This window comes from Capronia epimyces (assembly GCF_000585565.1).
Source record: "Capronia epimyces CBS 606.96 chromosome Unknown aczIQ-supercont1.11, whole genome shotgun sequence".
NCBI classification, from domain to species: domain Eukaryota; kingdom Fungi; phylum Ascomycota; class Eurotiomycetes; order Chaetothyriales; family Herpotrichiellaceae; genus Capronia; species Capronia epimyces.
The window spans coordinates 137,212-149,537 of NW_006912914.1; the positions used below are offsets into that span (position 1 = coordinate 137,212).

Genomic DNA, 12,326 nt, shown 5'->3' on the forward strand with positions numbered 1-12,326 from the left:
AAGAAGAAGAAGAAGAAGAAGAAGAAGAAGAAGAAGAAGAAGAAGAAGAAGAAGAAGAAGAAGAAGAAGAAGAAGAAGAAGAAGAAGAACAAGAAGAAGAACAAGAAGAGAGAGGTCTCGAGTCCCTATGTTTTGAAGGTGGTTAATTTGCCGTTCCCCGTTCCGTTCAGTTTATAGGCTGGCTAGCTGTCCAGTCCAGTTCAGTTTATAGGGTGAGGATGAGGGTGAGAGTTTGGGTGAGGGTGCTTTCATACAGGCTGGCAGTCGTGCCGTGAGGCCAGTCTAGGTAGTTATGTCAATAGCTAGGTACAGTAGGCATTCCCAGCCTTGCCCTGTACAGTAACCAGAAGGGCTGGTATAGGCACGCCCATATAGTCCCGGCTCCTCCCATCCCCCTTTGATACTATAGGAACATAGTATATTTTAACCTTTAACATAATAATACTAGAAGGTGGTGAGACGTCATATGTACATGTACATAACATGTCCCATCCGAGCCAGGGATCAAATGGATGGATATAGATACATGTTTATGGATCGTTGCTGCTTACATACATACAAAAGACCAAGCAAAGCCAGGAAGCTCAATTCAGTTTTCAAAGCCTGGGACCTCAACTTAATTTCCATGTCCCTTTTTAGCCGCGGCCGCCTCCTTGGCTGCAATCTGGGCCTCGGTGTGATGGGGGTCTCTTCCGAGTCTCTGGTGTTTCTTCGCTGCTGCGGCCTCCTTTGCGGCAATTTGGGCTTCAGTGTGGTGAGGGCTCGGGCTGGGAGATCGCTTGTCGACCCAAGACCCGAACTCGTCCTCCTCGCTGTCCCAGGGACCAAACTCATCGGGAGCCTGGGGGTCTCTCTTGTGGTTCTTCTTGGCCGCGGCGGCTTCTTTGGCGGCGATCTGGGCTTCGGTGTGGTGGGGTCCCCTCTTATGGTTCTTTTTGGCCGCGGCCGCCTCCTTGGCTGCAATCTGAGCTTCGGTGTGGTGAGGGCTCGGGCTGGGAGATCGCTTGTCGACCCAGGACCCGAATTCGTCCTCCTCGCTGTCCCAGGGGCCGAATTCATCGGGCGCCTGCGGGTCCCTCTTGTGGTTCTTTTTCGCAGTTGCGGCCTCTTTGGCTGCGATTTGAGCCTCGGTGTGATGGGGATCTCTTCGCTGGTGCTTCTTGGCCGCGGCAGCTTCTTTGGCTGCGATCTGCGCTTCGGTGTGATGGGGCGATCGTTTGTCAACCCAGGAGCCGAATTCGTCTTCTTCGCTGTCCCATGGCCCAAACTCGTCGGGGGCCTGACGGCGTTGATGCTTCTTCGCTGCCGCTGCTTCTTTGGCAGCAATTTGAGCTTCAGTGTGATGGGGATCTCTTCTCTGGTGCTTTTTGGCCGCCGCGGCTTCCTTGGCTGCTATTTGAGCTTCGGTGTGATGGGGACTCGGAGATCTCTTGTCAACCCAGGAGCCGAATTCGTCCTCCTCACTGTCCCATGGGCCGAACTCATCCGGTGCCTGACGACGTTGATGCTTCTTGGCCGCTGACGCTTCTTTGGCAGCAATCTGGGCCTCTGTGTGGTGACGGCGTGCAATTTCCGGAATCACCTCTCGAACCACTTTCGAAGCGATGGAAGCAAGAGAACCCTAGATGTGGTCAGCGGTGGTTGCTTCCCCCCCTTCCCCCTCTGTGAGCCGAGACCGGGGTGACTAACCACATGTCTCTTTTCCACATCCTGAACGTCACCCCCGAGACTGAATCCAGCAGCAAGAGGGCCAGTGGCCAAAAGACCGAAGACGAAAGCCTGCGTCAAAGAGAAGGAATGCATGTTGGATGACAGGCAAGGATGTGGTGTGTTTGGAGAGTGTATGACAGGCAAGGGATGTGATGTGTTGGACAGTGTGGTATGTGTCAAACGACAAGGAACTGGCCAGCAGCTCAACTGAAGCGAACGAAGTGAAATTGAAAGAACGAGATGGGTTGAATGGCTGATGGATATCAGGATGAAGATATCATACCACCCTCGATTATTTTCCATCTTTATAGGACTCAGATGCCAGCATCTCTGGGCTAGACTCAACAAATTAAATCTCTGGGCTAGATGCAACCAACTAAGGAGAGGAAGCAACTCTCTGCGACGGCGAGGCATTTCCTCATTCAATCTTCCGACTGATGGACGGACACGTAGATGGTTTCACGGAGCGCTCAAGAATGTGACGAGCCAGGCGTGAGACTCCTCCTGTGCTGTGGCCTCCACAGCCAAGCTGGACTTCCGTCGCAACCACCCAAAAATACTGGGTTGGGGGAAGCCAACAGTGCTGGAATTACGTACCAGATGTCTCAAGCGTAGGCCCCTCGGGCTTGATTGGAATCGCAGTGTTGATGGCATTGGGAAGTGGAAACACGCGTGAGGGAGACAGGAGGTGAATCAAACATAACATTGGGTTTGGGTCTGGCTTGCTTGTGGTCTCGTCCACTCACTTTGTGGGTGCCAGCCTCGTCGCGGTCTGTGTGCGTCTCACAATGTGTGTGTGTGACCCCATATACTCGCTAGACCAAAGCATGGCAAGCGCAGCCGAAGCGGAGCGAGCCTCGTCCCCTAGAGGCTAGCAGTGTCTATTAGCGCCCAGTAGTTCAGTGCCTAGGGTGGTCCCTTAGTCCCCTATTGGTGCCTAGCACCTCATATTAGTTTAGTGCCTAATAGGTATCTAGTCACCTCCACAGATCGGATACAGCCTTGAGCCCTAGGCCTTAGGCCCCTAAGGCCTTAGGGCCCTCTAGGTGCCCCTGGTGCGGCGTCTCCAAGACCCAAGAGCCAAGACCTCCGCGTCGTTTCGGGCGTTTGGAAACAACCTTGAAGTTACGGGTTGTAGAGGCCGGCGCGTCTATGAGGCTGATACATTAGGTACATGTACAGTATGATATATGATACTTGACACAGCCAACCAAAGAAATCGATTACGTTTTCATTTACATTTCACGTAAGGTACGCATACTCCATCCTCCATTAGTTACTCCAGTCTTCAGTACGGATCCATTTGTTGTTCCACACAAGCAACCTGGATCCGGTCTCGGCGAGAGGAACGGAATGGTTTAGTCTTCACACAAAGATGAAACCGAAACCGGCGACTATGCCTCATGCCTCATGCCTCATGCTTCACGCCTCACGTCTACGGAGTAATGTTGTGTTGCATCGAATTCTGTCTGGATTATGGATGCTACATTCTCTATGGAGTGCCCTTCTGAGACGCAAACATCCCCCTTCTCCCTTCTAAGCAGACAACTGAATCTACGCCTACACTACACATATCAGTCTGCATTGGCATGATATCGACCAGTCGTGCATGCATTCTGATTGAACCAACACCATCTAATTGGTGTCTATCTCTCTCCTCTGCATGAGCAAGTGTTCCTGATCCGAGAGTCTGTCCTTTGAACATCGGTTGGCTCCAGACTCTACCTTTGAACAACGTCTTTGGTCGGTCGTTCAAGCCTATTCCATCATCTTGATCACTGTTTGGTGCCTTGATCACCCTTTGGCAAACCTAAACCTCTGCACACCACGCACCACCTCGCCATGAATTTCAAATATCGACCTCTCCCTCCCATCCAGACCCAGATCCAGGAGAAATCAAAATCGAACCCCCAATCTACCCGGGAGTCAGTCGACTCATCTTCCACGTTGGGTGATGATCTGGACCACTTGGATTTCGAGTGCACAAACCTAAACGGCGTTGATGCTTCAGAATCAATCATTTCCAGATCACTCCTGAGAGTACGGACTTCGAGCTGCGCGTGGCTATGGCTGATGCATGCGGCTCTGTTCGCTGTATCGTTGACACTGTTCATACTGGCCGTCATGGTCAGATCGTCGACTCTCAAACATGTCCGCGACTTCTCTGCTTGGTGTAAGTTGCTGAACTTGAGGCTGATCATATACGAACACGAACATGCTTTACCAAACAATGAACCATTCAAATTCGTGGCCGAACCATGCTAACTCTAGACTGGAACAGCTCCCGCCGCGACGGCAATTCAGTACCAGTCGGTCAAATACAACATCTCGACGAAAGGAAATCGGTTTGTCGGCGCCGGTCCGAAGGTCGACCAAGCCTGGCGCGAAATTTCCTACGATAGTAAGTTGAGTTGAACTGCCGCTGTTCGAATTGCTTTGAACTGCATTCGAAGGAGAGTTTCTGACCTCTCAACAGTGGGTGATCAATGGATCTCCAAAGCCGATATTCGGAAACTCGGCATGCCCGAGACCTCGCTGAAGGTCCATCACCCTCAGACGGGCGAGGATGGATATCGTGTGGGCATGGAGGCTTTCCACCAGCTTCACTGCATTAATTTGTTGCGAAGGGTCACGTACAAGGAATACTACGAACCCTTGGGCGGGGAGTTTGGCAAGGGCCCGGAGGAATTGCAGAAACATACAGGTATGTTGGTGCCTATTCCCTTTTCCCTTTATGGAGAAATATTTGCAAAACATTGGAACGTGCCATGCAATGCAATGTACCCGGGGTCATCATGGCCAGGGACAGGGATGGGACAAATGTGTTTGGGAAAGAGACTGAGCTGACTGACGCCCTCATCTCATTTATAGATCACTGTATTGAGGTTCTCCGCCTCAACACACAGTGCAATGCCGACATCGGTCTGTTTACATTCTACATGATTGACGGAGATCCTCTGGCCTGGCCGGAACTCAATTCAAACCACGTCTGCCGGAATTTCGACCGAGTTCGACAATGGGCGACTGAGCACTCGGTCGGAAACATGGAAATCTTGTCGAGTTGAGTTCTCTCAAATGGAGTTGGAATCAATATCAGTGTCAGTGTCAATATCAATCAGTGCGTTGCTTGACATGATGTCTTAGCAAGTCTCTGTCCATCTATCGTCTTCCTCCGGTACAAGTAGAATAAGACAAGTACAAACTGTTCTCTTCCCTCGTAGGAGTAGAATAGGACATGTACGAACTGTTCTCGTTCTGGAATTACACTACCACTACCACATACCATAGTGCTGTCCAGCATCCAGCTCGCACTACCACTATGGGATCCGTCGAACACACTCAAGTCGAGTCTGTGCAAAATCTTGGTGTCGTTAACAATTGACCGTCCGTTAGATCACAAATCACAGCTGCTCTCTCGCTCGCTACAAGGCTGGAGAGAGTTCCGTGTCTTTTTTGTTCACGCAATTTCCAACTTCTGCCTCCTATAACGTTACTCATACTATGCGCAGAACGAAGAACGAGCACTGGTTTCTAACCTAACCTGCGGCGTGGTTAGGGTTTCGAATGACTAGGCTTGCTGTAGCTGTAGTCGAGCTGGCTACTAAGGGAGTTACACTAACTAGCCCCTAAGCCCCTAAGCCCTAGCAGGAGCCTGAGCCGCCTGAGCCTTAGGTTGCCTGGCCGTGTGAAACTTTAGAGGCGTCTGGGGAACGATAGGCGAGGGGGGTTCCATCATGTCCACTAACTCTAGGTGCGACGGGATATGTGGGGGATACTGTACGTAGTAATTACAGACTACTGTAGATTGTGGTGCCTGCCAAGGCCTAGGAGGCTTTCGTAACCCTACCAGTCGCCCACCAGTCGCCCACCAGTCCTTGGGCGCTACCAAGTTGGAAACCGGAAACCCACTTCCCCATATCCCCATCAAGACTCAAACACTACACGACACACCTCTACTGAGCGAAACGAAACGGAACGAAACTACCGACTGTTTACGCCAAACGGTCCAGGCGTTGCAAGCCTCTGAAAGCATGGTGCCGCCCGCAAGGTACAGTCTGCAGTCGCAGTTTGCAGTCTGCGGCGTCGGGACCAGTTTCAGTTTCAGGATGGGCCTCCTGCACTTGCACTTGCACTGCGTTGGGGTTGTTTGAAGTCTTTGTGGAGGTGCGGTGGTGTTCCTACAAGTTGTCTCGGTCTCTTTTTCCTTTCTTTCCTTCTTGTTGCATCATTTAACAGGATTGGACTTGCAAGCATCGTCCTCAGGCCGTTCGTTAACGATAATTATCCTTTACCCATCAAACACCCCCCAACCGCAATCAGCTTCAACATGGCATTCCGAGCGAGCGACGAAAGCCGATATCCCATGCTTTCCAATAGAAGATCCGAAGACGAAGAGGAAGACGAATTCGAGGATCAAGACATTGAAGATCACCGGTCCGATGTCAGCAAAGGTTCTTCAACCACGTTATACGAAATCACCGGATTGAAACAGAAACAGAAACCGTCGTCAATCTCCAGTCGGGCAAGCCAAAAAGACAGGTTGACTTGGATACGGTGGGCCGCTATGGTGGTATTGCAGAGCTTGATTATTTTGTTACTGTTGGGCCGAGACATGTGGCCCAGCAGGGGAGAAAGAGATAGAGAAACGGACCCGGTGTTGAAGGGAAAGGTGGTCGAGACGGGAGGAGATATCAATGGACTCTACAAGACAGGTCAGTACTGAAAAGCTACATCCAGTAGTACATCCGCTCTTTAAAGCCAGCTAGCTGAACGGTTCTTGGCCCATTCAAACTCAAACTCGATCGACGTGTTGTGTTGACGTTGGTATCATGCAGTATCACACACATATACCTTCTTGAAGCCCGAGGCTGAGAAATTCATTCCGAACATGACAACCAATGAAGATCGGATGACGGTGCGGAGGAACTGGGATCTGTTGATGCCTTGTAAGTTGTTACATTCTGTTTCATTTTCATTCATCATCTTCATCTTGCACCAGCACACCACACGACGCATGGGTCGGTCAATCCTGACTTTGAGCCGTCTTGAGTCCATCATAATGCTAAGACGGCCCTAATCTGATACTTTGCTGGCTCTACGCTCTGCTAATTCTGTTCAGTGGGAAGCGGCAGTGTGGCAATCCCCGAATATCGCGATCACCCTCTGCTTGGAGACCCCATCACGGACGATCCGATCCGGTCGGGTCCGATCTTTGAAGCTTCGTGGACGCACGCACTACATTGTGTGAGTACTTTATAGCATTAGCACATTAACCCCTAACTTCAATGCACATTACCACCTTACTCATTACCATTACCCACCTCACCTACCTATGTATGGCGATTGTGGACAGAGAGGGTTAGGCTACTGTACATTCACTAACTCAGCCCCGGTGCACGACACAATTAGTTATATTACAGTGTCGACAGTTACCATCAGCTCATCGTCAATGGGCGCAGTGACTTTGACAACCCCGTGCATGCAACGCATTGTTTTGAATACCTGAGGAACAGCATCCTGTGCAACCTCGACATGACGCTGGAAGGCTCCATGTCCACCCCTGCCGACAAAGACAAGGGCCAGCCACATGTCTGTCGGAACCGACAGGAAGCCATCGACTGGATAGAAGCCAGGAGACTAGATGATTTACAGGATATTGTCGGGCCATGATAGAAGAGAAATACAATCGCGTCCTGTCTTGTCACAAGAGTAACGATCCACTGTCCTGTCTTGTCACAAGACCAACGATCCAGGGGCAATGATCAATGGCCGATGGCCGACAATATCGCCTCGAAAGGGACCTGAGTCTCCTCCAGTCGGTCGGTCGGTCGGTCGGTCAGTCCACCTCACCCCCGCTCACTGAAGTCTCTTTCTGCGTAGTAAAGTAGTCAATCAATTCAAGCCAGATGCCGAAGCCGAGGCCGAGCCCGTACAGAATCATCCATTGTGATTGATGTTTGGCCTTAAGCCGTAAGAAAGGAGTGAGTGCCACTACAAGCTTGGTGCCTCACGACATAGAGAAACTTGAACATTACCTAGGTACGTATCTACTAGGTACATGGTACATTCCCGCACGTGATGTGATATTGCTATGTGGCATTGTGATGTAGTGTCGACTGTCAGGTGTCGAGTGCTTCTGCTTCGCTGTATCGAGTGCTTCTGCTTCGCTGCCATAGCCCAGAGCACCTACTAACTTATAGGTAGGTCTGCCTGCCTGCCTGAAAAGCACCCTCGCCCACACTCTGGCCTTCGAGGGCATCTGGGACCTGAAAAAGATATTGACCTGTCGAGTAAATCGCCTTGATTTCTGGCACCTACCCCTGCCCCATCGATCTATGTTTCCCAAACTGCCCCAGCCTCCTCCAACAGTCTCACTATCGGTTCATGGCCATTTACTAATGCTACCTCCAGTGCACTATCATAACGTCCTCCTCGAGCATTAACATCTGCCCCGGCAGCCAGGAGCAGCTGCACCACCGCAACATTACCACGGATTGATGCTGCGTATAGTGCGTTGCTAAACGTTCCTCCTTGAGCATTGACATCGATGCCTTGATCCATCATCCTGTCCACAACTTCTGTCACTCCTGCGACTGACGCATAATAAAGCGGTGAGCCTAGATCATCCGGCTCATGCCAGGGCCTGAACCGTTGCCCGTCCCATGAGGTTTCAATGTCGTAAAGTTGTAGCCATGGCCGTAAACTCGTCTCCTCACCCGTCAAGAACAATACCGCGAGATCCAATAGTGGCTTGCCAAGTACACCATCGATCATCCGTGTGTGCTGCCACCAATGCTCTGCTGCATAGTCAGCCATCGGATACTCGTGAACGACCTCTTCGCTTAGAGGTCCGTTCTGGAAAAGGTGTAGTAAATAATGTAAACAGCCCTCCCCAATGGCGCGGTGGCAATGACATGCTTCGAATTCCGGCCTTAGGCTACATCGATCCGATAATAGAAACTCCTTTACTGAAAAATGGGCCAGCCGAACCTGGATCTTAGTGTCATCCTCGTCAGTCACATCCTTGTCAGTATCGCTCTCTGAACCACGGTTGTCCTTCACAGCAGGAGAACTTAGGCTGATGAAGCTGGAACAAACAACCATGACATCTCTAGGATCGGGCAGGCGGTCTTGTGGGTCGAATCCACCCTCACCCTGATCCTGGATTGCAATAATTTCGACTATCTCTTCCAGTAGGAGAGGACGCATGGAGAAACATAGCCATCTCAAGACTTTGATAGCGTCCTGTAGCTGATCAGCCCCTTCGAGACCTTGTAGAATTCGACTATATGTCTCATCCAGGGTCTTGGGTAGGGACGACAGAGTCTTTCGGAGGGTACTCAGTTTGATGCACTGGCGAATAGATGCTAGCTGACAAAAGACCCATCGAAACCTGCACCACGACCATTAGCACATGTGCATATACCAGTCGGAAGGTCATCCATACATGCCACCCGCCTTTTCCATTAATGCAGCCGTGATTTCATTCTGTACCGATGGTGGCCACTTCTTCAGCTTTTTGTCTGTGGCCATCCGATCGCGAATATAAACTCGAATATCGATATCAACCAGGGCGCTTTGGATGTCGATGCAGTGGTTTGCCACTGAATGCAACTCGTCCTCGATGTCTCTCTCTCGACGACTGGTGGCTAGGATACGGAGCTCTGATGGTGTTGAGTCACTTAGGTCGCTGATAAAGATCAACAATTCTTCACGGTCTGTACATTCATCCAGTGCGTCAAGAAGAATATACTTTGGCCTTGGACGAGCCAGTACCTCCCAAAACAATGATCTGATCCGGTCTTCAGGTGGCTGCTGGTGTCCATTGCGGCAATCTTGATGTAGTTTTTGGAGATCCTCAAGGGCTCGGGAGTCCTGCAGAGCGAACTGAAACAGTAATGATCGGATCGCCTTTCTGGAAAGCTGCTTCTCGGCATCGTTGAAGTCGAAGTAGAAGTAGCTCACCATAACGTCGGGCTGAGATTTCTGCTGCTGGAGAATGTCATGTAGCGCAGCGGCACTATTCCATCCGTCAGCCCATCAGCCGTACATACTAGTGCTCTGTAGAAACATCACTTTGATCGAGCTTACCTCAAGACAGTTTTGCCACAACCCGCTGCGAGACATGGTTAAACTTGTCCATTCTCTAAAACATTGCGACGTACCATTGCCGTGGAGCCACATCAAAGAAAACGGCAAGCATTTCCAATCAGCAAAATCTTGACCGTCAACTAACCACCGCCCCGTCTCCGGGTGCCGCTTCTTGAGCGCCGCATGATAGTTGATGGATGGGTCCGGTATGTTCAACCACCGTGATAGTCTGCTCTGCGTCTCCTCTGGTGCATGCAACTTAGCTCTACCTATGTAGGAGGAATCATAGAACTCACGATTCGCAAATGTATGTATCTGCGTTGTGTGATTGTAAAGTTGCACTGTTTGTTCTCTCATCTCAAGGATTTCGCTGTGAATCGCCTTCGACAAGGTCCTAGTTGTAGAAGTAATCATTAGGCTCTGAATAAAGGTTGGGAGTTTTCCTGTCCTTTAAGTCGGCCTGGCGTAGGCGACGACTATATGGGTAAGCAATATAATTGAGGCTGGGGAAGGCTCCAAAGTCAAAGTGCACCTACGTCAAGTCATCTGTCAAGGCACTGTTGACTAGTGACTTCAGCCGCTCCATTCGAGTCAATATATTTTCCACCTCCTTCTTTGTGAATGTCCAGAACAATGCCGTCCTGATCTGATCTCTTTTCCTGGTCGAGGCCAGTTTTGTCACCAGTATCTCCAGAAACCCTTTAAACTAGTGGGCCATTTTCAGTTCCTAGCAACTTCACTTGGGTAAACCATGGATCGTTGGGTTGGGCTCCCTCTACTCGAGAGTGCAATCTGGTCAGAAATCCGTAAAGATTTTCGGGCTTCAGCCGCCACCTGCTCCTGCTCTTTTGTTGCATTCCCCGCGTCTTTAATATAGCTGATCAACGTTGATGTGGCCTGCAGAACAGCAATAATGCTAGCTGTCATTGATAGAGGATCCATCGTGCTACTTGTGGGGATTACGGGCGGTCCACAGCCGCCTAAGAATCGCCCTAAAAGGTTTGACTTCCGAGATTCTCGACCTGTAGTTGATATCTTGATATTCGCGAGGCGGCCGCCAGCGCCGTAACAGCTACAGCTGGGTACGGAATAAGGGCTCTTGAGGTCGGCGGCTCGATCGAGGGTATCGTTGGGAAAGAAAAGGAGGGAAGGACCAGGCAGAGGTTCACGGTGAGTTCAAGAATGGACCGGCAGGAGGGATTGGATTCCCCGCACGATCTGCGCTCTCTGTCCGAAATCTTTGTTTATGGTGGATATTGATGGTAGAGGGAGGAGTCTTTTGGCAAAGAAGAGTGCTTTGAGGCTAGAGGGTATTGTCTCAGGCCGAAGATAGGTGGACGATATGGTGGCATTGAGGCTGTAATACGGCTGTGTTGAGCGCAGGCAGGCCGCAGCATACGGTACAGTACAGCACAGAGGCAGACCTTAGTAGCGCATGTGACTTGGCCTACACCTACTACCTGCACCTACTACCTACTACCTATTACAGAGGACGGACAAATATCCTAGACCATGAGACCACGCTCCAATTGGCTGGAGACTATTGAGCCCAGCCCAAAGACGGCTTAGAAGTAATGGCTTGAATTGTAACGTCAAGGTAGGTACATATACGACTTCTATGAATTAGTGTCCGACTGTTGAGCCAGATCAAACCAACGACGATGTCTACTACATCCGCTGTGTTGTGCTGCAGCCGAAACACGAGACACGAGACACGTCCTAACCAAGAACCCTGAAGCCTGAAGCCTGCGTACCCACAAGCGAAGCGAGAAACTACAAGCCTTGCCTCTAATGAGTCGGGCTCAAGACACCGACGTATCAGAAGATTGTGCTGTGTTCTGGGTGTGAGGATGGTCGCCTTCCACTTCCTTAGGTTGACGGCGGTCAGCGCCCCAGACGACATCGAGGACATTGCACCGCGAGCGAGCTTGTCGGCAGGCCGCCTCATTCAAGCGCTCGAATTCACTATCGAAGGAAGATAATATCAGTATCAGGATTAATCTGGACGATGCCTTGTCTGAGTGGGAGTGGCAGTGCGAGTGGGAATGGGAGTGGGAGAAACGAAACCCGAGTGTAGTGGGAGTGGGAGTTAAAATGGGAGAAAAAAGCCACATACAACTCATCCTTCCTCTTCTTGACCTGAAAGACTTGATATTCCACTTTATCGACGTCGACGTCCGGGGAAGTCTTGCTATACAGATCGAGAACGATATGCATCATGGGGGATTCGTTTGGGGCCATGAGATGGGAATGGAAATCGGCCGAACGGAAATCCACCGGAAGGAAAGATTCTGGACCAAATAATCGGAAGAATCGATCGAGGATGGCGATCTCTTCACGGACGTGGGCCTGATGGAACCGGAAAACAAGTCGTCTTGGATTTTTGGTGTTTGTGTTTGTGTTGGTGTTGGTGTTTGTGTTGGTGTTGGTGTTTGTGTTGGTGTTGGTGTTTGTGTTGGTGTTGGTGTTTGTGTTGGTGTTGGTATTTTCCGAGTCCATGATAAGAGTGAAGAGTGAAGAATGTA

General features: G+C 50.5%; 5 protein-coding genes across 5 annotated transcripts; 2 read left to right on the top strand and 3 right to left on the bottom strand.

The window, feature by feature from the left end:
• Positions 1–616: 616 nt before the first annotated feature.
• On the bottom strand, positions 617–1,803 carry A1O3_10087 (uncharacterized protein; the record flags this gene model as incomplete). Its single annotated transcript, XM_007740178.1, has 2 exons — positions 617–1,621; positions 1,690–1,803. 2 exons carry the CDS (start codon positions 1,801–1,803, stop codon positions 617–619), a joined length of 1,119 nt encoding a protein of 372 aa, XP_007738368.1.
• A 2,031-nt stretch (positions 1,804–3,834) lies between these two features.
• Positions 3,835–4,775, top strand: A1O3_10088 (uncharacterized protein; the record flags this gene model as incomplete). Its single annotated transcript, XM_007740179.1, has 4 exons — positions 3,835–3,883; positions 3,992–4,111; positions 4,187–4,414; positions 4,582–4,775. 4 exons carry the CDS (start codon positions 3,835–3,837, stop codon positions 4,773–4,775), a joined length of 591 nt encoding a protein of 196 aa, XP_007738369.1.
• A 1,262-nt stretch (positions 4,776–6,037) lies between these two features.
• A1O3_10089 (uncharacterized protein) lies at positions 6,038–7,380 on the top strand (the record flags this gene model as incomplete). The annotated part of the gene is made up of 4 exons (XM_007740180.1): positions 6,038–6,422; positions 6,546–6,656; positions 6,830–6,954; positions 7,120–7,380. The coding sequence occupies 4 exons, from the start codon at positions 6,038–6,040 to the stop codon at positions 7,378–7,380; spliced, it is 882 nt and encodes a 293-aa protein (XP_007738370.1).
• Positions 7,381–8,043: 663 nt separating this feature from the next.
• On the bottom strand, positions 8,044–10,387 carry A1O3_10090 (uncharacterized protein; the record flags this gene model as incomplete). Its single annotated transcript, XM_007740181.1, has 6 exons — positions 8,044–9,103; positions 9,158–9,730; positions 9,802–9,826; positions 9,876–10,046; positions 10,098–10,195; positions 10,338–10,387. The coding sequence occupies 6 exons, from the start codon at positions 10,385–10,387 to the stop codon at positions 8,044–8,046; spliced, it is 1,977 nt and encodes a 658-aa protein (XP_007738371.1).
• Positions 10,388–11,603: 1,216 nt separating this feature from the next.
• On the bottom strand, positions 11,604–12,300 carry A1O3_10091 (uncharacterized protein; the record flags this gene model as incomplete). The annotated part of the gene is made up of 2 exons (XM_007740182.1): positions 11,604–11,766; positions 11,918–12,300. 2 exons carry the CDS (start codon positions 12,298–12,300, stop codon positions 11,604–11,606), a joined length of 546 nt encoding a protein of 181 aa, XP_007738372.1.
• Between the last annotated feature and the right edge of the window lie 26 nt (positions 12,301–12,326).